The sequence below is a fragment of the Pleurodeles waltl genome, chromosome 9 (genome assembly GCF_031143425.1).
Source record: "Pleurodeles waltl isolate 20211129_DDA chromosome 9, aPleWal1.hap1.20221129, whole genome shotgun sequence".
Classification (NCBI taxonomy): domain Eukaryota; kingdom Metazoa; phylum Chordata; class Amphibia; order Caudata; family Salamandridae; genus Pleurodeles; species Pleurodeles waltl.
Genome location: NC_090448.1, coordinates 229,633,260 through 229,659,310, shown reverse-complemented (window position 1 = coordinate 229,659,310; position 26,051 = coordinate 229,633,260). Strand labels below are relative to the sequence as shown.

The following is a 26,051-nucleotide window of genomic DNA, read 5'->3' as shown; positions in this document are numbered from 1 at the left end:
CTGGCATTGTTGGTACAATTCCATGATCCCAGTGGTCTGTAGCACAGACCCTGGTACTGCCAGACTGCCCTTCCTGGGGTTTCACTGCAGCTGCTGCTGCTGCCAACCCCTCAGACAGGCAGCTGCCCTCCTGGGGTCCAGCCAGGCCTGGCCCAGGATGGCAGAACAAAGAACTTCCTCTGAGAGAGGGTGTGACACCCTCTCCCTTTGGAAAATGGTGTGAAGGCAGGGGAGGAGTAGCCTCCCCCAGCCTCTGGAAATGCTTTGTTGGGCACAGATGTGCCCAATTCTGCATAAGCCAGTCTACACCGGTTCAGGGACCCCTTAGCCCCTGCTCTGGCGCGAAACTGGACAAAGGAAAGGGGAGTGACCACTCCCCTGACCTGCACCTCCCCTGGGAGGTGTCCAGAGCTCCTCCAGTGTGCTCCAGACCTCTGCCATCTTGGAAACAGAGGTGCTGCTGGCACACTGGACTGCTCTGAGTGGCCAGTGCCACCAGGTGACGTCAGAGACTCCTTGTGATAGGCTCCTTCAGGTGTTAGTAGCCTTTCCTCTCTCCTAGGTAGCCAAACCCTCTTTTCTGGCTATTTAGGGTCTCTGTCTCTGGGGAAACTTCAGATAACGAATGCATGAGCTCAGCCGAGTTCCTCTGCATATCCCTCTTCACCTTCTGATAAGGAATCGACCGCTGACCGCGCTGGAAGCCTGCAAACCTGCAACATAGTAGCAAAGACGACTACTGCAACTCTGTAACGCTGATCCTGCCGCCTTCTCGACTGTTTTCCTGCTTGTGCATGCTGTGGGGGTAGTCTGCCTCCTCTCTGCACCAGAAGCTCCGAAGAAATCTCCCGTGGGTCGACGGAATCGTCCCCCTGCAACCGCAGGCACCAAAAAGCTGCATTACCGGTCCCTTGGGTCTCCTCTCAGCACGACGAGCGAGGTCCCTCGAATCCAGCGACACCGTCCAAGTGACCCCCACAGTCCAGTGACTCTTCAGCCCAAGTTTGGTGGAGGTAAGTCCTTGCCTCACCTCGCTGGGCTGCATTGCTGGGAACCGCGACTTTGCAAGCTACTCCGGCCCCTGTGCACTTCCGGCGGAAATCCTTCGTGCACAGCCAAGCCTGGGTCCACGGCACTCTAACCTGCATTGCACGACTTTCTAAGTTGGTCTCCGGCGACGTGGGACTCCTTTGTGCAACTTCGGCGAGCACCGTTTCACGCATCTTCGTAGTGCCTGTTTCTGGCACTTCTCCGGGTGCTACCTGCTTCAGTGAGGGCTCTTTGTCTTGCTCGACGTCCCCTCTCTCTGCAGGTCCAATTTGCGACCTCCTGGTCCCTCCTGGGCCCCAGCAGCGTCCAAAAACACCAAACGCACGATTTGCGTGTAGCAAGGCTTGTTGGCGTCCATCCGGCGGGAAAACACTTCTGCACGACTCTCCAAGGCGTGGGGGATCCATCCTCCAAAGGGGAAGTCTCTAGCCCTTGTCGTTCCTGCAGTATTCACAGTTCCTCAGCCTAGTAAGAGCTTCTTTGCACCAACCGCTGGCATTTCTTGGGCATCTGCCCATCTCCTAGTTGCTTGTGACTTTTGGACTTGGTCCCCTTGTTCCACAGGTACCCTCAGTCAGGAATCCATCGTTGTTGCATTGCTGATTTGTGTTTTCCTTGCATTTTCCCTCTAACACGACTATTTTGTCCTTAGGGGAACTTTAGTGCACTTTGCACTCACTTTTCAGGGTCTTGGGGAGGGTTATTTTTCTAACTCTCACTATTTTCTAATAGTCCCAGCGACCCTCTACAAGGTCACATAGGTTTGGGGTCCATTCGTGGCTCGCATTCCACTTTTGGAGTATATGGTTTGTGTTGCCCCTATCCCTATGTTTCCCCATTGCATCCTATTGTAACTATACATTGTTTGCACTGTTTTCTAAGACTATACTGCATATTTTTGCTATTGTGGATATATATCTTGTGTATATTTCCTATCCTCTCACTGAGGGTACACTCTTAGATACTTTGGCATATTGTCATAAAAATAAAGTACCTTTATTTTTAGTATAACTGTGTATTGTGTTTTCTTATGATATTGTGCATATGACACTAAGTGGTACTGTAGTAGCTTCACACGTCTCCTAGTTCAGCCTAAGCTGCTCTGCTAAGCTACCATTATCTATCAGCCTAAGCTGCTAGACACCCTATACACTAATAAGGGATAACTGGGCCTGGTGCAAGGTGCAAGTACCCCTTGGTACTCACTACAAGCCAGTCCAGCCTCCTACATTGGTTGTGCAGTGGTGGGATAAGTGCTTGAGACTACTTACCACTCTTGTCATTGTACTTTTCATAAGAGAAAAATATACAAAACAAGGTCAGTGTATATACACATAGCCAAAAAGTTTTGCATTTTCTCTTTTCACTCTTTTCTAAGTGCTGAAAAGTACTTCTAAACTTTCAAAAAGTTCTTAAAAGTTTAAAAAGTTTTTTCTGTCTTTCCAAAAAGTTCTGAAAACTTTTTTTTCTCTTTTTCTATCACTTTAACTCTCTCAAAAAAATGTCTGGCACAGGAAAAACTGTTGAACTGTCCAAACTTGCATATGATCACCTTAGCTGGAAAGGAGCAAGGAGTCTCTGCATAGAGAGAGGTTTGAGTGAAGGGAAGAATCCTTCTTTAGAACTGTTAATTAATATGCTTAGAGTACAGGATAAGGCCATAAGTGCCCAATCTGTAGAAAAAGTAGCTAATGGTTCTCAATCTGATCCAGGGACTCCCCCAGGAAAAGGTTCAGGAAAGAAACTTCTCAGCCTGCCCATTACTAGACAGTCTAGCATAGTTGGTACAGAGGTTGAATCACACCATACTAATGGTGTGCTCTCACATTATACTGGTAGCCAAGCTGTTAGGGTGCCCTCTGTAAGGGACAGGTCTCCTTCTGTTCATTCCCATCATACCTCTGTATCTAGAAATGTCCCTCCCACCCACCCTGATGACAGATTGTTAGAAAGGGAGCTCAATAGATTGAGAGTGGAACAAACCAGACTGAAGCTCAAGAAGCAACAGCTGGATTTGGATAGACAGTCTTTAGAATTAGAGAAGGAAAGACAGAAGTTGGGTTTATATACCCATGGTGGCAGCAGCAGTATTCCCCATAGTCATCCTGCAAAAGAGCATGATTCCCGGAATCTGCACAAGATAGTTCCCCCTTATAAGGAGGGGGATGACATTAACAAGTGGTTTGCTGCACTTGAGAGGGCCTGTGTTGTACAGGATGTCCCTCAAAGGCAGTGGGCTGCTATCCTATGGCTATCATTTAGTGGAAAAGGTAGGGATAGGCTCCTTACTGTGAAAGAAAATGATGCCAATAATTTTACAGTTCTTAAGAATGCACTCCTGGATGGTTATGGCTTAACCACTGAACAGTACAGGATAAAGTTCAGAGAGACCAAAAAGGAGTCTTCACAAGACTGGGTTGATTTCATTGACCATTCAGTGAAGGCCTTGGAGGGGTGGTTACATGGCAGTAAAGTTACTGATTATGAAAGCCTGTATAACACAATCCTGAGAGAGCATATACTTAATAATTGTGTGTCTGATTTGTTGCACCAGTACCTGGTAGACTCTGATCTGACCTCTCCCCAAGAATTGGGAAAGAAGGCAGACAAATGGGTCAGAACAAGGGTGAACAGAAAAGTTCATACAGGGGGTGACAAAGATGGCAATAAAAAGAAAGATGGTGAAAAATCTCAAGATAAGCATGGGGATAAGGGTAAAACCAAAGATCCCACTTCAAATCTTAAACACTCTTCAGAGGGTGGGGATAAAACAAATTCTTCCTCTTCTTCCCAACCTGCACACATTAAAAAGCCTTGGTGCTTTGTGTGTAAAAACAGAGGCCATAGGCCAGGGGATAAGTCCTGTCCAGGTAAACACCCTGAGCCTACCACCACTAATACATCAAGCTCTAGTGCCCCTAGCAGTAGTGGTACTAGTGGTGGGACTGCTGGCAACAGTCAAGCAAAGGGTGTAGTTGGGTTCACTTATGGGTCCATAGTGGAAACTGATGTAATCAGTCCCAAGACAGTTTCTGTCACACCTAGTGGCATTGGCCTTGCCACACTGGCTGCTTGTCCCCTTACAATGGATAAGTACAGGCAGACAGTTTCAATAAATGGTGTTGAGGCCTTGGCCTACAGGGACACAGGTGCCAGTTTCACTTTGGTGACTGAAAACCTAGTGCCTCCTGAACAACACATCATTGGACAACAGTATAAGATTATTGATGTCCATAACTCCACTAAGTTTCTTCCCTTAGCTATAATTCAGTTTAGTTGGGGTGGAGTTACTGGCCCTAAGCAGGTGGTGGTATCACCTAGCTTACCTGTAGACTGTCTCTTAGGTAATGACCTAGAGGCCTCAGGTTGGGCTGATGTAGAGTTTTATGCCCATGCAGCCATGCTGGGCATCCCTGAGGAATTGTTCCCTCTCATTTCAAGTGAAATGAAAAAGCAAAGGAGAGAAGGCCTGAAAACTCAGGATCCCTCTCCATCAACAGGTAAAAAGGGTATCACAGTATCCCCTAACCACCCTATCATTCAGGATACTATTCCTGTGGTGGGAGAAACCTCTCCTAGGGTGGCACCTGTTCCAAGGGAATCATCAGCTGGCAAAGCTGGACTCCCTGAGGTGGAAGTACCTCTCTGTGGGATAACTAACATTGGTGAGAAAAACAGCACCATTTTAGTTAACATGGAGCATCCCTCCAACCCTCCCAGAGAAACTTTAGTGCAGAAACTCTGCACTGCCTCACAACACTTAGGACAGCATCCCTGCCCTAGTGTGGAGCTCATAGGACAGCATCCCTGCCCTGCTCCAACTGAAGAGAAACAGCATCCCTGTTCTCTCTTCCAGCCAGATGGACAAAGTTTTTGCCCAGCTATGGCTTTTCTGAGACAGCATCCCTGTCTGGCATTTCCATCACTACAAATAGGTTCAGTGGACAATTCCCACTGCTCTAAACTAAAACTTACTGATAGAAACTCTGAAAATACATCTTCACATTGTTGCTTAGCTAAAAAACTTCAAACAGGGTGGTTTACATCCCCACAGGGAAGTAACCATATAGTGGATGATAAAGGGAGTAACCAGTCTATTGCAGAGCTACTCTCTACTTATCACCACTTAGACAATAAAGTCTCAACTGGCCAATTCTTACACAGGCCTGCCACTGCAGCCTGAGTGAAATAACGTCCACCTTATTTCACAGCCATTTTACACTGCACTTAAGTAACTTATAAGTCACCTATATGTCTAACCTTTACCTGGTAAAGGTTAGGTGCAAAGTTACTTAGTGTGAGGGCACCCTGGCACTAGCCAAGGTGCCCCCACATTGTTCAGAGCCAATTCACTGAACTTTGTGAGTGCGGGGACACCATTACACGCGTGCACTACATATAGGTCACTACCTATATGTAGCTTCACCATGGTAACTCCGAATATGGCCATGTAACATGTCTATGATCATGGAATTGCCCCCTCTATGCCATCCTGGCATTGTTGGTACAATTCCATGATCCCAGTGGTCTGTAGCACAGACCCTGGTACTGCCAGACTGCCCTTCCTGGGGTTTCACTGCAGCTGCTGCTGCTGCCAACCCCTCAGACAGGCAGCTGCCCTCCTGGGGTCCAGCCAGGCCTGGCCCAGGATGGCAGAACAAAGAACTTCCTCTGAGAGAGGGTGTGACACCCTCTCCCTTTGGAAAATGGTGTGAAGGCAGGGGAGGAGTAGCCTCCCCCAGCCTCTGGAAATGCTTTGTTGGGCACAGATGTGCCCAATTCTGCATAAGCCAGTCTACACCGGTTCAGGGACCCCTTAGCCCCTGCTCTGGCGCGAAACTGGACAAAGGAAAGGGGAGTGACCACTCCCCTGACCTGCACCTCCCCTGGGAGGTGTCCAGAGCTCCTCCAGTGTGCTCCAGACCTCTGCCATCTTGGAAACAGAGGTGCTGCTGGCACACTGGACTGCTCTGAGTGGCCAGTGCCACCAGGTGACGTCAGAGACTCCTTGTGATAGGCTCCTTCAGGTGTTAGTAGCCTTTCCTCTCTCCTAGGTAGCCAAACCCTCTTTTCTGGCTATTTAGGGTCTCTGTCTCTGGGGAAACTTCAGATAACGAATGCATGAGCTCAGCCGAGTTCCTCTGCGTATCCCTCTTCACCTTCTGATAAGGAATCGACCGCTGACCGCGCTGGAAGCCTGCAAACCTGCAACATAGTAGCAAAGACGACTACTGCAACTCTGTAACGCTGATCCTGCCGCCTTCTCGACTGTTTTCCTGCTTGTGCATGCTGTGGGGGTAGTCTGCCTCCTCTCTGCACCAGAAGCTCCGAAGAAATCTCCCGTGGGTCGACGGAATCGTCCCCCTGCAACCGCAGGCACCAAAAAGCTGCATTACCGGTCCCTTGGGTCTCCTCTCAGCACGACGAGCGAGGTCCCTCGAATCCAGCGACACCGTCCAAGTGACCCCCACAGTCCAGTGACTCTTCAGCCCAAGTTTGGTGGAGGTAAGTCCTTGCCTCACCTCGCTGGGCTGCATTGCTGGGAACCGCGACTTTGCAAGCTACTCCGGCCCCTGTGCACTTCCGGCGGAAATCCTTCGTGCACAGCCAAGCCTGGGTCCACGGCACTCTAACCTGCATTGCACGACTTTCTAAGTTGGTCTCCGGCGACGTGGGACTCCTTTGTGCAACTTCGGCGAGCACCGTTTCACGCATCTTCGTAGTGCCTGTTTCTGGCACTTCTCCGGGTGCTACCTGCTTCAGTGAGGGCTCTTTGTCTTGCTCGACGTCCCCTCTCTCTGCAGGTCCAATTTGCGACCTCCTGGTCCCTCCTGGGCCCCAGCAGCGTCCAAAAACACCAAACGCACGATTTGCGTGTAGCAAGGCTTGTTGGCGTCCATCCGGCGGGAAAACACTTCTGCACGACTCTCCAAGGCGTGGGGGATCCATCCTCCAAAGGGGAAGTCTCTAGCCCTTGTCGTTCCTGCAGTATTCACAGTTCCTCAGCCTAGTAAGAGCTTCTTTGCACCAACCGCTGGCATTTCTTGGGCATCTGCCCATCTCCTAGTTGCTTGTGACTTTTGGACTTGGTCCCCTTGTTCCACAGGTACCCTCAGTCAGGAATCCATCGTTGTTGCATTGCTGATTTGTGTTTTCCTTGCATTTTCCCTCTAACACGACTATTTTGTCCTTAGGGGAACTTTAGTGCACTTTGCACTCACTTTTCAGGGTCTTGGGGAGGGTTATTTTTCTAACTCTCACTATTTTCTAATAGTCCCAGCGACCCTCTACAAGGTCACATAGGTTTGGGGTCCATTCGTGGCTCGCATTCCACTTTTGGAGTATATGGTTTGTGTTGCCCCTATCCCTATGTTTCCCCATTGCATCCTATTGTAACTATACATTGTTTGCACTGTTTTCTAAGACTATACTGCATATTTTTGCTATTGTGGATATATATCTTGTGTATATTTCCTATCCTCTCACTGAGGGTACACTCTTAGATACTTTGGCATATTGTCATAAAAATAAAGTACCTTTATTTTTAGTATAACTGTGTATTGTGTTTTCTTATGATATTGTGCATATGACACTAAGTGGTACTGTAGTAGCTTCACACGTCTCCTAGTTCAGCCTAAGCTGCTCTGCTAAGCTACCATTATCTATCAGCCTAAGCTGCTAGACACCCTATACACTAATAAGGGATAACTGGGCCTGGTGCAAGGTGCAAGTACCCCTTGGTACTCACTACAAGCCAGTCCAGCCTCCTACACTAGGCACTTGGCAGCTATCATCCTGGTGAGCGGAAGGGACCGCCATTAAGCCGGTGAGGCTTGCTGAGGTGGGGATGAGGGGGATCCAGGCTGCCTGCTAGTCAACCACCCGCTCCCCTGGAACAGAGGTGACAAGAGGAGCTAGGTGGTGGAGGTGCCAAGAGTTGGTGCTACCGTATAGTCAGTAGCTAAATACTATAGTATAGGGGTTAAAACCAGGCTCTGATGCATGCAGGATACATACCTGACTTGTCCTGTGAAAAGGAGGAAGGGCTAGTGGTGTCATGGAAAGTCTGACCTTATGAGCTTTTGACTTTATGATCTTATGTCAGCGTGGATTGTGATTCCTTGCCCTATATTTGTCTTTGGCTTTTGGCCTGGTAGCTGTTTCGATTGTGGCTCGATTCATTGATTTTACTGGCCCTATTGTTTTTATTGATGGTTATATTAGCATTTTGGCACTTCTGGCTCCTCCTGGCTCCCTGCCATTGGATCTTTACTTGGATTGGATTTGTCCAACTGTCGGCCTTACCATCTCTGCCCCTAAGGACGCTAGAATTTTGAGGGTTAAGACTCATCTGTGTTTGACAGGTGTGGGGGCGGTCTCGGTGTCCCTGGCTATGATGACATTAAAAAAATTACTCTCTGATCATGTAGTTTCTTCTAACTTAAAAATAAAGAACTCTATGAGGCGGAACAGAGGTGCTCAGCTACAAACATATAAATCCCTTCGGGCAATTTCTTTTTTTTTTTTTTTTTTTAAACAGATAAAGTTATGCCTAAAAAGGCCAAAGAAGCATTGAGTTCCTCTTATCCGACAGCCTCCTCCTCAGCTCTGTTTCGCACACCCTTGACTTAATCAAGCATAAAGGAGTACAAATGTGTGTTCCTCCCCTTTAGCAAACAAGCCCCCAGGACTGAAATGGATAAAATAGAAGAGGAGGGGTGTGCTAAATCCCCTGGGATGCTGGTTGGTATAAGTAATCCAGAGGGGTTGGGTATCGAGCCTTTGAATGAGGTGCCCTTTCCCTTAATTCCATTTTCTGGGGGGACATACTTCTGACAAGAGTTTTGGAGAATCTCCTTCAGTGCCTCCCTTACTCCGACAGGAGGAAGGACCTGTCTCCAGGCTCCCAAGTTACCCCTGTAAGAGCCAATAATGCCAGTGAAGAGGAGGTCCCTCTCATGGAGGAGTATATGCTGCAAGACATTGATTTACACGTCTGAAGTACAGAGGGAAGGGCCTGCACAAGTTTTTCCCCTTGTCAGTGCTCAGGTTGATGTGGGTCATCATAATACAGATTTAGCCAACCTTCCCTCCTTGCTAACATTATACAGTAAGTAGTTCTCTGTCCTTAGGAGGCTTCTCCCCTGATCATAATTTTGTATCCCCAAGTGCACAGTGGAGCATAAACCCACCTAATAATGGAGGGGAGGGTGTTCCGTCAGATATTGTGTTCTGTAATGAAAATGTTTTATCTTCTGTACCGTTTCTATTAGAGAAATCTGTGTCAAGCTCCGTACCTGTTTTGGATATGTTGTCATCAATTCTATTGGAGGTACAGAATGTTAATACGTGTGGTTTTGCTAATATTAATGTTAATAATGATAAGTCAATTTTTAAGCCAACTTCGGCTAAGCCCTCTTCGGGGGTTAGGGCCATTTTTGTCCAAGCTGGTAAACCACTGTTAAGTGTTGCGTTATCAAATCCTAGCCCAAATGTGGATGAGGACCTCTGCCTCAGTCTGTTGTTTGAGGATCAGAATCAAGACCTCCCCAAAGATTTGACAATGGCTGAGATTTTCCTTAAGTTTAAAAAAAGGTTCAAAACGGGGTAATTAAATTGGAAAAGTGAATGTGACAATGACTTTAATAGATGCTGGTGCTGGGGTTGGTTTTAATGCTGATTCTTATGCTGGTCATTCAGAAAAGCAAATATTAGATCCCATCATAACCTGTTTAAAGAAGGAGCCCAAAGTAGAGTCGTCTTTGTTGTCCCAGCTAGGTGTTTTAAAGAAAAACAAAAAGATCAGGAGAACTTCAAAAGGCAAACCAATTTTTTTTTTACATTTTCTAATTGTCCCATTAAGGAGTTTTTCGAGTGGGGTAGCTCCAATGTTACCTGCAGTTAGTGCTTCAACTCTGCCTCCGATAAATACATATTATAACTATCACAACCCCAAGGTGGAGGAGAGTGGTGGGGCAAATTTAGTATAATATTTCAACCCTACTATAGTTTCCTCATGATCCCAGCTTGTTCCAAATATCATACTGAGGTAGTCATACGCTGAGACATTGGTGGGGTAGGAGGTAACTAAAAGTGTGGCACCTCCATTATAAGCTGATGCTGAGGGGTTGAGGGACACTGTTGCCCATACAAAGTTTGGGGGGGATACCATTGGGCTGGAAAAAAGGGGATTGTTTTTTATCATTAAAGGTAAACCTGGGTGATAAGGTCAATCAACTATTGTGTACACAAATTGATCAAGGAGCCGCAATGGCTCACAATAACAAACCCTCTCATTTGCTAAACCAAGGAACAAGTCTTTTTGTACAGAGGATTGTGGAGCTTGTAATGGGGCATGCTGAATGTTACCTCAAGGGGTGTCACCAGAACAGGTTTTAGAGTCACCTTCTTTGGATTATTTTCTAAAAAGGGGCGTTGATGTCCTCCCTGTTATCAAGCTCCCAGAGCCCTCTCCCCAACAAATGAATTCGCTAAAAGTAAATAAGTCAACTGTGGTTGGTACAGTGGAGCCTGATAAAGACATTCGACAGGTGAACCCTAATAATATAGTTGTCACTCTGGGGCAGAAAGGATGGGTGATGACAATTTAGGAGGGTGGTGCTTTTAACTCTCCTGTTGTTGAGTTGAAGGATGATCTCCTTAAGTGGAGTTGTTTGGTGGGCGTCCTTTACAGCGCCCGTCCCATGGTAAAGACTAGTGAGCCACGAGGTAGCTCTGGTGGGCTACCCCTGTCCTGGAACTTGACTAGACTGGGTAATGATGAAGCAAAACTGAACCATTCATTGTGTGTTTACCAGAACATGGGCATTTACAGAGTTTACATATGCTGAATATTTTGTAATTTCCTGCAAAGCGAGGCATTCAGAAAGGTGGCATGCTAGTTGGGGGGGTGCAATTTTACTTAAGAGTACTTTTTACTGGAATCAAGAAGATTTTATTCATCCATCAAATATATACCTTTGTTTGGAATTGAACCTCCAGGTTGTGAGGGGTTGTCCATCCTTTCCCCTTTTAGCAAATATGTATATTCCTCCCAGTAAATCATTTGACCACGTGGTAAGTTCATTTTTTGCTATTGTTTATATTAGTATGGCTGAAGTCTGTCAACTGGTAATAATTGTGAGTGACTTAAATGCAAATGTTTCCAACTTGGATTTTTTTACCATTGTCAGTATTGAAAAAGAAGAAGTGTGGCTCATCCCGGAGAGTTCATTATCAGAAACAATTAGAACAGATAAGCCCGGTTTTCCTTTATTGGATAACCTTTGGAAGTATGGATTGGTGCTTCTGAATGGACGGATCCCAGATAGTGAACCTACCAATAATACTTTCCATTCAACCTCCAGGCAGAGTTAATTTGATTATTTGATAGTATCCTATCAGATGTTTGGGGCTTGCTTCAAATTTACAGTGCTTCCAACTGACATGAACAATCACAGCATAATGGGTTTGACATTTGCCTTTAACCTTCAGGTAACTAGCGCCCTGGAACCTATTAAATGGTGAGGTTGGCTTTAGTAAGTCAAATGGGTGTACCTTTTGGACAACTAGGAACATTGAGACCCTATGTTTAAAAAAATCAAGATGTATATGTTAGATTCAATTAATGTTCATGGTGTGACCCTATATTTTATTTTAAATCTCACATGATGAGTTTTTGTAATCTAGACTCAAAGTATAAAGGCCCTAAGCAAGTGAAAAAGTGTAGTCCAAAGCTGAAGGTGCTAAATCAAGAATTTGTTTTCCACAAAAGGAGACAGTATCAGTTGTTTTCTACCTTAAGGCAACATGAAATCCATCATTGTAGATGCATTAAATCAAGATTAAAAGCACAAGAGTGTAGGAGTGAAAGCTATGATAAGTGGATTAATTTAAGGGATGCCGCGTATTCTAAGGAATTAAGTAATGGCGCCTGGTGGCTGAATATTGTGATTATAGGGTTACAGCACATGCAATTTCCATCTCTGAAAATGATTGGGTGGGTTACATTTCAAATTTGTATTCTAGTAATCCTGGAGAAGCTGATCCTGTAGAGTTTAGTGTAGATGAAGAATTGTTTGTATTGCATGGTGTTCCATCTCAAGCCGAGATTGTTGGTTTTATAAAAAATGCGAGAACATTGGAGCAATGTGGCCTGAGGAGATTCCTATCTTGGTTATTAAAAAGGAGGCTGTAGCATTGGGAACTTCTCTTTGCCTGGCGTTTGAATATTATTATCAAACTGGAATAGTCTCTTTGTCTTGGAATGGTAGTGTCATCGTACCGCTTTATGAAAAGGGCCATAAAATGTCCCCAGCAAGTTTTAGACAGATAGCATTGTTAGATGCAACAGGTAAACACTTCACTCAGAGTTTTCTAACCCATCTACAACTATGGTCTCAAGGAAACAATATCATTCTCCCAGAGCCTCCTGGCTTTATGAGGAACCATAGCACCCTTGATAACACTGCGGTCCTCCAAGCGATTAATGAGAGATACCCTTATTCCCGTGGTATGCCGGTGTATACGGCCTTTATTGATTTCTCCACAGCGTTTGATAGAGTTGATCGTCAGATGCTCTGGAGAAAGCTACTCACATTGTGTATTCTCCATCACTTTCCAAGACTCATTTTCGTACTTCAGTCAGTAACCCGGTGTCTAATCTTGATGGGAGGAACTCCGGGTTTATCACGAAAGGTTACAACTCCCAATGGCTTAAAACAGGATTGCCTGTTGGCTCCCCTGCAGTTTTCCCTCTTCTATTATGGTTTGCCAGGCTATTTGAGTCAAGGTGAAGGGGGACCGCCTAAAAATCGGCGGCATGTATATTAGTTGCCTGCAAAACGCTGATGATGTGGCAAAAGTAGAATCATATCTTTACTTGGGCAAGATCTTCTCTGGTAGTGGGGAGGGTGTCACTTATGTAACCCATTGCTCAAATAGAGTGTTATCCCAAGCAGTGGCCATCAAAAATCTATAGAAAACGTATGGAAAACGTCACTTGGTCACGTTTTGTCTGTCTGTCGTGGGAAAATCCCTTCATTAAGTTACTCTTGTGGGGTGTTGGATATGAGCCTTTGGTGATCTTTTTGAGGTAATAGAAGGTTTTATCTTTTGTCAGATTTGTTATTTGAATAATCTAGCAGCCCCTCACATCCTTCGCCTGAAGTTTGGATTATTGTCACATTTTACTTTTGCAGTGCCCTCTGTTTTGATTTGGGGAAAATCACTTCTGGGCGGAGAGGCGGAATCTCTTCATGAAATTCTCAAGTGCAATTTTTTTTCTATCCGAAAAGGGATGTAATGGCTAAAGAAACCTTTGGGATTGATTTGCATGTAGGATTTTTTTACGCCTAAATGCCTTCTAAAGAGTTATATAAAAAATTAAAAAATCTTTACATATTATGCCAGGACAGGGGCATTGCTTTGTGTTAGTCTAATCAGTGAACTTGTATAATAAACGAGAGCAATCTCGCGGATAAACCCCAACCTTATCTAATCTGGAATCTCCCTCACGGGATCCAAAGATTGAGCTTATTGTTGAGCATTGATTTGCTTCCCTTATGTGTTATTTCAGGTATCTGGGATGAAGTCCCAAAAAATGAGAGATTATGTGAGTTTTGTCACTTGTACATAGAAGTTTTCAGTCATGTAATATTTGCATGTCCTATGTTTCACGCCGTCACTTTCTAAGGATAGTGTTTTCTTAAAAATACCATGCAATCAGTATCTGGCCTGTAAGTGCTTAATGTTTCCACCTAGTGAAATGGTTTGAGACAAGGTTTTCATCGCCCACATATTGGCTGTCTTTATTGTCACTCTCATTTGGTTATTTCTTATTAGTTGTTGTGTGGGCTTTACTTCCTCTTCTTTTGTTTGTCCAACCCCTGGAGCATTGCCGAAGTACTCAACTCCTTCTACTACTCACTTTTGGAGCACCACTTTGTTGTGAACAACCACTTCCTGATGCCTTGTGCTTTCCAGCTGACCCCCTCTCAACACTGGGTTGTTTCACCCTTCTGCTTCTGTCTCCCACCTGCACTCATGTTCCTCTTTGTCACTCGCGTGCTTCTGAGCCACCTCACTTTTCTCCATATTCCTGAGCCACCCCACTTTTCTATTTGTCACCCGCGTGCTTCTGAGCCACCCCACTTTTCTCCATATTCCTTTCATTGGTGTGCTTCTGTGTTCGCGCATCTCCACCATGTTGCTCTCTTTCGTCCACGTGCTTCTCCCCCACTGCTCAAACTTGTTGTCTCTTGTCTGCATTTTTCTCCTCTTGCCTTCAATTCCACCCCCTCCCCAGCCCTTGTTAAAATTAAATAAAAAAAAAACGCTATGGCGCAACCACATGATATTGTGGGCATGCACATTCACTCAATTCACACATGCTTGTACCTACAAAATGGCGCACCTGTGCAACCCCTTTGATTTTCGCACTGTTTAGTCTTTGATGTAACCGAGAGCCGCATTGCTGCCAGCATGCTGGCGGTCGAAGGGCTAGCGGTAGGGTGGGGAGAGGTAGTGGTAAAGTGTGTGTAGGGCAAGTGAAACATATACATCTAGGGTCTGAATTGCCCAATGTGAAACAAGAAATTTGGGTATAAATCCCGGCTTCTCCACTTAACCAAATTGTGTGATTCTAGGCAAATGTTTTATTTCACTTTACCTCCTTTTTTCATTTTTCTTCACCATCACATATAAAAACCTTGAAATATGTCTCCAGGATGTATGCTGTTTAAAGCCTTCCGTGTCTAATTTAATAAACTATAATGTTGTTCATGTTTTATAGAAACCCAGCTCCCCCAAAGAGTTCACATAACAACTGACTTGCCTTTTAGTTCACAGTTCACATTGTTGTCAGGGTGTTGGGGATGGAAGGGGATGAAAGTTTCTAAATTCATGTTTGAAAACTGACTTTAAAAAATACTTCTCAATGCAGTGATATAATGTTGTGTACTAAGGTGAAACGGTTCTGCAGGTTAATGAAATGCACTGTTTGAATTTCACACAGATAATACTTTTATTTGTTTGCTGCAAGATATCATTATTAATGAAGGTGTTTACAAAGTTAAGAGTTCCAGAACACCCTAGTTACTCCTTTTCCTTAACTTCAATTAGACTTTTAATAAACACTTTCCCGTTTATTTTACAATTTTAAGTGCCAGTGCTGAGTCGAATGAACAGCACCACTGGGGCCGCATGTAATATCAGGAGGGCCGCATGCGGCCCCCAGGCCGTACTTTAAGTATTACTGACTAGATGCATGATTTAAGCATTTGCAATTGAATTAAAGCTTGGTAATGCTTTACAGTTGCTGTGCAAATCAGGAAAGCGTTTTCATCGTCACAGATGCTATATCACTGCCACACAGCCGCCTTTTAACTTATCATACTGTTTATTTTGTTGGTGGCGGGTTACATAAGCACAACAGTAAGCACGTTGCTTTGTCGTTGCTCATTATAATGAAACTACACCCCTTTTTCTTTCCTTTTTCCGCGTCCCAGGAGTAACTTGTTTCTCCAGTTCTCCCTGTTTGTGGCTGCAGTTCAACTTTACCTTTAATTTGAGCGGTAAGGGATGTGTTTATCTAGGAAACGTTATAGTTTTACACTTCAAACTACAAAAAAATCAGATTGCCTGGTTTTGATGGAATGAGGAAGTGAAACCGCCATCTGCTCGCTCACACGGCTAAACCTAAATGAAGGCTATATATTTCTGCTTTGAGAGTGCTGACCTTTGGAGGTGAACTGTTATTAATCGGAGTCAGACAGGGGAGTGCTCTTTGGGAGCGACTCAGCAGGAAGGGTCAAAGGACATAGTATTTGAAGATCAAAAGGCAAGATTGAGAGAAAGGAATACTGTACAACAGGTGGAGAATAAGTAAGGTTGACATTGGAGGGCTGCCAAAAAAGAAAGAGAAACTAAATAAACTGGGGTAGGATAAAGGAAGAGAGGCTCTGAGAGGAAGACAGGAAATAGATGAAAAAGACAAGAGCTAAGTTATCGGAAGCTAGGACGACACTGATCTTGATTTGATTTTCAGGAGGTTTCTGAATGTCTTTCGCTTGGGTTAGGAAATTATTTTCTACCAAAAGTAGGCGGTCATTTCCTGAGGAAGGTGATAGCGGACCCGTTGCCCGAGAGCTAAAAGCACAGAAGACCATGGTGCCGCGGAGACCTCGGTTCCTGCCCGCGAGCTACAAAGAAGGAAAGAGTCTTGGCCTCAGGCCCATATCTTCCTCAACCAAAGACTGGCCCCTCCTGTGGGACACAGGATATGCAGAGTGAGTACATGATCTCCTGGAACTTAAGTTGTTGACTTTTGCGTTTAAATGTGTTTATTGTATTTTTAAGAAAAAGCAGAAAAGCACCCCCATTTCCCATCTACGCTTCTCCCCATTCATCCACCTTACCACTAAACTCTCTCTACCTAGCGACACTAACATACCAACCTTGTGCTCTCCTATCCTACGAAGATCCAGTCTCTGGTATGCAGTGTCCACCTTGTGTATTTCGGTTATAGCTACTAGGTTGATACCAGCCCCTATATCTGTAGGTGCTTTCCTTGACCCCTTGAGTAACTCCTGATTACCCCTCGCCTCTCATAGGCCTATCAGATTAATTAACCAATTTCTGGGGGAGTGATAAGCACTCCTTTCCCGCGGCCAGGGCATGTAAGTTCTGAGTTGATGACATTTAGAGTAATACTTGCATGTAATGTCTTTCTCACCTTGTCTCAGATTTTGTTCTACGTAATCCATTCTCTTCTCCTTAACTCTTTATTTGCTTCGACTTGTTTTTTCCTGCTTTATGCATCTTCTTTTATTTGGCCTGCCTCTTTTGCTTTTTTCCTTTCTCCCTCTCTGCTTTCTTTCGTAGCCATTCAAGAATGCGTGAAAAAGCAATCTCTTTTCACAGTCCTCTTGCAGTGCACTTCCTACCTATCTTTCCACGTGCTCCTTGTCTTTGTTTTTTGTTTTCGTTGGTTTTAATGCTCTGACCCTTTATGCTTGCTGTGTCTAACTTTTCTCACTCCCCTGTCTAGTTGCATTTGGTTTATCTTTTTCATTGGCATCTCTCCTATACTGTTTGCATCTCCTTTTTCCTTCAACACTTACCATATTTTAAATGTATTGTGACCTTGGTTTTTATGCCAGTAGGGTGGTATCCTCCAACTTAATATTTGTCTCCCTAGAGTCATTAACGCACAGAAGTCGGTTACCAATGAGGACCAGGCGGTATGCTGCCACATAAACATCAGGACGACCAGGTTACAAATGGACATAGAAGAAGCCTCAAAAGTAAATCCAGAAAAGGTTGGTACATAGTGTGAAGGGAAAGAAGGTGGTTGGATTCAGGCTGGTCTTACCCAAGGATATGGATGCAACAGGTATGGATACGGAGGGGATATTCATAAAAGGAATACTTCTTTCGCGTCTTTTGTATTTATGTTGAGGGGTATGCCGAAGCTCTCTACATAAATGATTCGAAAGAAATTTACATTAGGCTGATTTTGTCAAAGGAGTTGCATTCAAGATGTTTAGCTGCCCGAAGCAAAGGTTTCAGAGAAATATGAAGTCTACTAAACACCCACCCTCAGATATGATGAAGGTGAAAACAGGGTGTGTATCCATATTATTGCAGATAAATATACTACCATTACTTAAATACTAAATAGGCTGTGTGTCTTGAGAAACTTAGTATTTTGCATGATAGTACTAACCAAAGGGTACAGCAAAATAATACTGATGGTTTCATACTGTTGCATGCCACAGAGCCAGCCAACATTGACAGATTTGCCTTACTGTCCATATTTGAAGTATAGTTAAAAGATATACGATGTTCAGTAAGGTGTTTGAGTTTATTGAGTGATTTGTGGACAAGGCCGCTGGAATTGTACAGCAGGGAAGGACCTATTTATGCAGTAGGATTAACTATATTATGTGGCAAGAAACAGCAAATTATGCCACGTATTGTCCACATTTTGAGATAGCATTGCTTCATTATTTCGTCATTTTTGCACAAGTTAATACTGTCTGGGCAAAGGTTTTCCCTTATTGGTAAGAGGTTAATACCCTTTGCAGAGGGTCTTTCACTGCATGGCAACACATCACTGAATTTTTTGTAACTTCTGATCCATTTAACACAGAAACACACTTTTGTTGTTAAAATCTGCAGATTATATAGCAGACGATGGATTATGTGGCAAATTTGGCATAATTATGTGGAAACCACCACATCCCCAAAATCATATAATTCCAGTGGCTCTGTTTATGAATCACAGTAGTATGATAAATAAAAAAAGGTTTACAGACATACTTGTCCGATGTGACATGGCGTGAGAATTGTTTATGAAAATCTATCACTTTTATTCCAGTAATTGCAATGTCCTTAGGAATACCGAATTATTTTGGTCTGTTGGTTAATGTTAATGTTAAAAAGATTTGTAGAGCACACAGCTACCCAGAAGGGCTTCCCCGCGCTAACAGGTGCTATGAGATAGAGAGCGCAAGACAAGCAACTTCTTTTGAGAACAGTTAGGTCCGTAACTGCTTTCTAAAGCTGAGCAGATGGTTAGTGATTCTCAATTGAACACGGATAGAATTCTAAATCTTAGCTGCCAGGAATGGAAAAGATTTCCTACCACTCCTGGATCTAAAGATCCTAGGGACGGCCAGGAGAGACTGATTGTTGGATCTTAGGTCTTGGGTTGAACAATAGGGAGAAACAAGGTGACTTTAAATATGCAAACTCTGGGCATATTTCAGTTTGTGAACAATGCATCATAATAAATTCTTTTTTTTACTAGCAAGCAGTGTAGACGAATCAGAGCCGGATGCGCCGACTGAGATCTGGGGATGTGTAACAACACTCTAGCAGCCACATTTTGGATTATCTGCAGCCTCCTGATTACCTACTCTAGTCTACCCAGAAAGAGCGAGTTTCCATAATCCAGCTGGTACAAAATGAGGCATTGAATTACTGTTCTCTGTGTTTCCACGAGGAGCCATCTGAGCATCTTCCTAAGGGCTTTTAGAATGGACAAAAAAGACCCAGCAAACTTCCTGACCTGAGTTGCTATCATGTAATCTTTGTCTAAGAGGACGCCTAAGCTCTTGATCTCATTTTTGGGAGAGGAGCGTTCTCTTAGGCACCCAGGCCAGTTAAGAAGTCCCATAGGGAGGGATTGTTTCCAGTCACCTTGGTGTTCTCACTATTTAATTTAAGACAGCTGTTGGTCATCCTTCTTTGTACTTGACCCAGGCATGTTGACAACTTTACAGAAGTGGGCCTGTAATTATGGGTCAGAGAGATAATAATTTGAGTATCATCTGCTTAGAACACCATTGAAAAACCAGCAGAACAAATAATGTCTGCTAAGGACCGAACATAGATATTGAAAACTGTGGGACTTAAGGATGAGCCTTGAGAGACACCACATTTATTTTTATGACTCTCAGAAAAACATGGACCTTCTCTAACCTGTTGTTTTGCTTTCACTAATGACCGAGCTGAAAGCACTTCTTAGTTTAAAGAAGACATTTATTATTACTTCACCACGAGGTTCCTGAGAGAGGAGATTAGTAGGTTGGAGGCACACGTTTAAAAGTAGTCACAGCAATGAAAGGAAAATATATCAAAGTGATTCTCAATTGCAATGTACACAGCAAATATATGTGATTATATTATAGCATAACTTCAAAGCAAAGAATAAAAGTCAAAATTAATCACCGCAGGGCCTATCACTGCTCGTCATCTTTCTCATGTCTGCAAGTTGATGACTTAGATTCAACTGCGAGAAAGAGATTTTCCACCCATACGGGACAGGTCAGGCAGCTGACGTCCGCTCCTGACTGAAGTCTTAGAAAGTTCCCCTTGCTGCTGCCCAGGGACACCTTTTATCCCTTCCTCCTAATAGTCAAAACATGCCGGCTACTGTAGGTCAGAGTTGGAAGAAACAAGCGTCGAAGGTTGGCCAAGTCTTCAAGGCCTGTTCTTCCCAAGGATGAGTAGAGAAAAACACAAAATATGCGCTTCCTTATCATGATTAGTGTTCAGTGAGAGAATCTACAAAAAACACAGCTTGGTTTACCATGTGGAAAAACACAGCTCATTTGCAATGTTAAAGCCAATAGGCAGCTAAACCGAATACAAAATGTAACGTGCTACTGGTGAACATTGAACAACTAATGTGCACAGTGGTGAAAAACAAAGTCAGTGGTCAAACATAATTATTTTCACTACATCTCCACTCTCTGACCAATGACTTTTGTTTACTTTTCTCTTATTTCAAAGAAGAAAAAAAAATAATTATAAGTAAATCAGGTTTGAATGATAAAAGCAATCACTGTAAAGCAATGGAAGTGGATTAATGTATTGATCTCATAGCCTTTCAAATCAGCTACACCTACAATGAAAAGACTGAAGCTTATATACTCTGATTGGGATAATAACTGATTGAATAGTGTCTCTAAAATAGCAAGTTGATGTAGCATGAGTTCTACACCAGGTTTGCTGGAATGTATGTGAAAGTCAGGTTTCCACACGAAAAACAGACAGTTAACTGCCAATGTTGCTTAGTTCCAGTGGAAGAATGTAATCAAACAAGTTGCAATGGTACTCTGTATTGATGCCATGTAGAACTTGAACGTAAGGCGCCAGTTGCGCAAAATGGATCCATAGGTTTTGTACTTTAATCAATCAGGTTCAGGTTGGGGGTGCGGTCCCTCCCCCCGACCCCACACGCAAACACCCGAAGGGAGACCACACAGCGCACACATGGTCAGTGACGAGTCGTAGCAGGATCTGCAAAAGAAAAAATTATGACTTTTCTTGCAAATAACATTTGTCATCTGAAATGTGCCCTCCTTTCTCTTTTCCTTGTTTAAAATCAGCAGGACGTTATTGAGGCCCTTTATTATGATTTCTGCAGGTTCTGGAGGGTCATTTGAGGATTCAACCCACACCTTAGCACTGAGGTTTTTATCTGCTGCACCACACCTTCCCTTTCCTTGCACTGTCAGAAGGGCTGGGGCAGACTCCTTCCTTACCAAACCTACATTCACTGCACTTATGACAAGTTGGGCAATTCTGTTTCTAATCAGTATGAATAAATCAGATTCTCTTCTAGTTATCAGAATAACTTTGATTTCTCCTTGGTAATCTGCAGCAATCACTCCCCCTAAAACCTGATCAACGTGCAATATCTGTCCTGGTAACTTTCCTCTCCCCAACTGATCTTTGACTGTTTGTGGGACAGATCTCTGTTGTGTGTGCTGACAAATAGGACATTGCAAAATCACAGTTTTTATCAAATCTAAGGTAATGTGCATCTCTCTAATCTCTGCCCACCTGTAAATGGCTTTTTCTTCCAGATGTCCACATTTCTGGTGCACCTACTTAGCCATCCCCACCAAGTCAGAATTCTGGGTTGACACTTCTGCCTTTGAACTTTTCTCTTTAACATCTGCAAGGGAATTGAACCAGCGTTCTAATGAGTCAGTGGGACAATTAGTATCTATGACTATGCTCTGTTTTAACATTTCCCAAACTTCCTGCCACAACTCTTTGCTCCTCACCTCCTTTGAATAAATGAACCAGTTATGTACAAGCCATGTGGAAAACCAAACGGCTAATCCATTGGCAGTGAACCAAGAATCAGTGTAAAAATGACACGTCTCAAGCAGCTCTTGCTTTGAAGTCTGACACACATTGTACAACTCTGCATATTGGTTACTTTTTCCTTCTCCTGTGGTAGACAACAACTTTTCAGTAACTGGATTGTATAACACTGCTTTCCATTGCCTTTCAGAATCCATGCATTTCAATGAATCATTAGTCAAACAAACACGCTTTCTATCCTCAGGGGACAAGAATTCAAATGGTACACTCAATTTCACTAGTGACTCTTTTGCCTGTGGTACCTTCTGAACTCTCTCCTCATCCTGTAAAGGGACTTGTGACACTTGTTCATGTAGGGCTGCAGTGCCTGTAGGTCCTACTTGAGCCCTGTTTTGTATGTACCAGATCCAAAGTATGATACTAGCCTCTTGTGCCTGTCCTATACTGTGAGATTTGGGTGAACTCATCACCCACTGCATGATTGATATTTCAGGTTTCAGAATTACATTATCTTTTAATGTCATTTGCTCAGTATTCACTAGAGCCCAATAACAAGTCAAAAGCTGTTTTTCAACAGGAGTACAGCGCTCCTCAGAGTCAGATAATTTTCTAATCCAAAGCCCCAGGGGCACCCTTGTCCTCCCCTGTTTCTGCCACGTACTCACGTTTACATCAGTGTTTCCCTCTTGCACTGCGCACATATCTAAAGTCTGTTGAATTATTTCAGTTGCCAAATCAAAAGCACGCGGCTGCTTCTCACTCCATTCAAACTCATGTTTTTTCCTAGTTACTTTGTACCAAAGTGTTAAGATTTTACTCAGATGAGGGCTATACTGTTTCCAAAAATCAAACAATCTCCTGTAACTCGGTGTCTCTTAGTGCAAATAGTAAGAAACTCTAAAATCTTTTGTTTTACCTGCGACAACATCTGTTTATTTTCTGGATTCCATTGAATTCCCAGAAACTGCACATTTTGCGACAGTACCTCTGCCTTGTCTGAATTAATTTTACACATCGTACTTTGCAAAAGTGGTCTGAATATAACATTTGTAATAAATAAGCTCAATTTCAGACTCCAAGGAATATGAAGTAGGTCCTTTTATTTGAACATCTCATCCACCATCCAGCAAGTCCAACAGCTCCCTTTACTCTGATCTTCATCTCCATGGCAGCATTCCACATTATACTGTTATGTCATGGATGACCTCAGCCCAAGGAAAGCTAGTGAGCATTCCAATCAGGCTGAACTCATCCAAAGCCTATACCACACATCTTCCCTCTTAACATTGAACAAAGACAAAAAAAAAAAAAAAAAAACAATTATCACTTCCCTTTAACTTTAACTACTCTATTAAGTTTCCATATTCTGCCATCCCTAATCTTGACAGCATTTCTAAACAGTTTGCTAACTTCAAATGGTCCTAAAAATTTACTTTCACTTTTGCACAAAGTTGGTTTCCTCACCATAACACGATCTCCAACCTCTACATCAAAAAGATGTGCACCTCTCTTATCATCAAAGTATTCTTTCCTCTTTTGCACACAGACTTTCTCAAAATCATCTTCTTCACTCATGAGACTCTTACATTCCAGAGCATCCTTACTCCAATACACCCAGGCAGGCGAGAGAGAGGTATTAGCTTTCCGACCTCTGAAAAGGTCAAAAGGAACCTTCCCCATAGTGGAATGAGGTGTGACTCTGTATGTATAAAGAAACTTTTTCAAACCTTCTTTCCAGTTTCTGTTCGACGCAACCTCCAACTGAATACACTCCTTCACACACCTGTTGAATCTCTCTACAGTACCATTACCTTCTGGATGATACAAAGAACACTTTCTGTGCTGAATCCCATATTTTTGTAAAAACTCTTCCATTTCTTTTGATACAAACTGTGGTCCATTGTCAGTCACTATAGCTTCAGGGATACCTTCACAACCAAAAACATCCTTAAAAAAGTCAATAATCCTTCTAGACTCAGTGGAACCATATATACCAACCTCAGCCCACCTTGAGAATTGATCAATCAAAATTATCAAATAATTCGAAGCACTTCTCCCACCTATGGGTCCAATAATATCTACTGACACTACTTCCCAAGGTTTTCGCGGCCTATCCCTTATGCACATAGGAGGAACCCTAGTCTTGTAAATCTTGTCTCTATAACAACAGTCTGCGCAGTCCCTCACAAATCTTTCAACCATCAAATCCATTCCCGGCCACCAATAATCTAACAGAATCCTTGCCTTCGTCCTGCTCATACCTTGGTGTCCCTCATGTCCCAGCTCAATAATTTTGTTCCTCAATTCTGTAGGGACAACTAACCTCAGACCACGTAAGAGGATACCATCTTCCATTGACCATTCATCTTTCACCCTCCAGAAACTCACCAGCTCTTTGTCCTGTTTAACCTCAAACCTCCAACCACATTTGATCTGTTCACACACACGTTGTAAAATCTTATCCTCACCCACAACTCTTACCCACTCATCTTGTTTTATCACACTTCCGGTAACCATGCACACCGAGATATTACGTTGTATCCCTTTCTCAGGAAGCTCTTCAACTTCCGAAGTCAATCTGGAAAGGCAGTCTGCAACTTTATTATATGACCCCGGAACATAGTGCACTGTATAATCATAATCCTGAAGACTGACCACACATTTGCTGATTCTACTGGAGATCAAATCTAGGCCCTTTTTCATAAACACCTCAACGAGAGGTTTGTGGTCGGTAAATATTTCAAATTCTTTACCCCACACAAAATTTCTTAATTTATTAATCGCCCAAAACACACATAACGCCTCTTTCTCTATAGTGGAGTAGTTGATCTCTGCTCCTCTTAAAGTCCTTGAACAGAAGACTATGGGCTTAAGAATTCCATCATCCACATCCTGTAATAACACCGCTCCCAATCCAGTCTCACAAGCATCAGTCATAATTATACATTTCTTGTTGGGATTAAAAGATTTCAATGACCCAATTGAAGACAACTCTGCTTTGATCTCATCAAACTCTCTCTGACATTCACTGTCCCACACAAACTCAGAATTTTTCTTAACTAATTTTCGCATGCAGAGTGTCTTGGATGCTAAGTTAGGAAGAAATTTAGCATGAAATTCTAGCATTCCAAAAAACGATAACAATTCTTCTTTTTTTTCCGGAGCACGCAAGTTCATTATACTCTTCACCAATTCTGCTTTGGGACATAATCCATCTGCAGTGGTTTTATGTCCCAGATATTCCACTTCTGTTTTCCCAAACAAACATTTTTTAGGCTTTATAGTCAGACCATGCTCTCGGAGTATACTTAAAACTCTCTTAACTCTCAAGTTATGTTCATCTTCACTCCTTCCATGTATCAAAATGTCGTCTTGACAACACTTAACACCAGCTTCCGAACCAAACAAGTTATACATGAGACGTTGAAACACAGCAGCCGCTGAGACTAACCCAAAAGGCATTCTTATGAACCTGAATGCTCCAAACGGAGTGATGAAGGTGGTATAATTTCGCGAATCTGGATGCAATTTGATCTGATGGTTAGCAGAGGTTAAGTCGATTTTACTAAAATATTTTGAACCTGACAGCATCGTGACCATCTCTGTGATGTTAGGTAAGGGAAATTGATCGCTGACCACACATTTATTGAGGTTCCTCAAATCTATGCATAGTCTTAACTCTCCTGTCGGCTTCCTTGCTACGACGATCGGAGAAATCCATTCAGCTGACTCGACCGGCTCAATGATGCCTTCATCACAAAGTCTTTTAATCTCTTTCTCTACATCTTCTATCAAAGAGATAGGAATAGGACGAACTTTCGAAGCTACAGGAATGGAGCCTTTTTTTAATTTTATTTGATGAGAATACTTCTTAAGACATCCTAACTTCCCGCTAAAAACTTCCTTGAACTCTTCAATCAACTGTGGTAAACGCAAATTCTTCTGTACCTGCAACTCATCAATACGATGTTGATAATCAACAAAATCTTCTTTAATTATGACAGGCGAAGGTGAGCTTGGATCCAGTATTGACTCTCAGCTCTCTCTGATGAGGCCAGCTCAGAACACTATCGCCCTTCACAGGTACATAGACTTTTCCATAGATGGTGTTCGTCTTGAAGGTGATCTCAGTCTCAAAATAACCTCTGAGATCAATAGTCTGACCACCATAGCCACCTGGAATAATATCCGTATCTTTTAACACAACTTTGTGACTAAGTTGTTCATCAAAAACCTTGTTTGATATAAGAGTTAGCCAGGCCCCTGAATCAAATAACATTTCACTTGTCACATCAAGAATGGTCACAATGTCCTTAGGATGTTTTTTCTTTTCGATACCCACAGAGACCGTCAATATACAGTCTTCAACTACCTTC

At 43.3% G+C, this 26,051-nt stretch overlaps 1 protein-coding gene across 4 annotated transcripts in view; it reads left to right on the top strand.

Moving 5' to 3' along the window:
• PPM1M (protein phosphatase, Mg2+/Mn2+ dependent 1M) overlaps positions 1 to 26,051 on the top strand; it is a 271,057-nt gene that overhangs the window by 43,318 nt on the left and 201,688 nt on the right. The window contains exons 3-4 of one of the 4 annotated variants that reach the window (XM_069206603.1): positions 16,152 to 16,337; positions 17,249 to 17,369. In XM_069206603.1, coding sequence (XP_069062704.1) covers positions 16,216 to 16,337; positions 17,249 to 17,369 — 243 coding nt within the window. In that variant the 5' untranslated portion in view covers positions 16,152 to 16,215. Of the gene's footprint in view, positions 1 to 16,096; positions 16,338 to 17,248; positions 17,370 to 26,051 lie in introns of all 4 variants that reach the window. The other 3 variants (XM_069206602.1, XM_069206601.1, XM_069206604.1) reach the window with 3 other exon arrangements.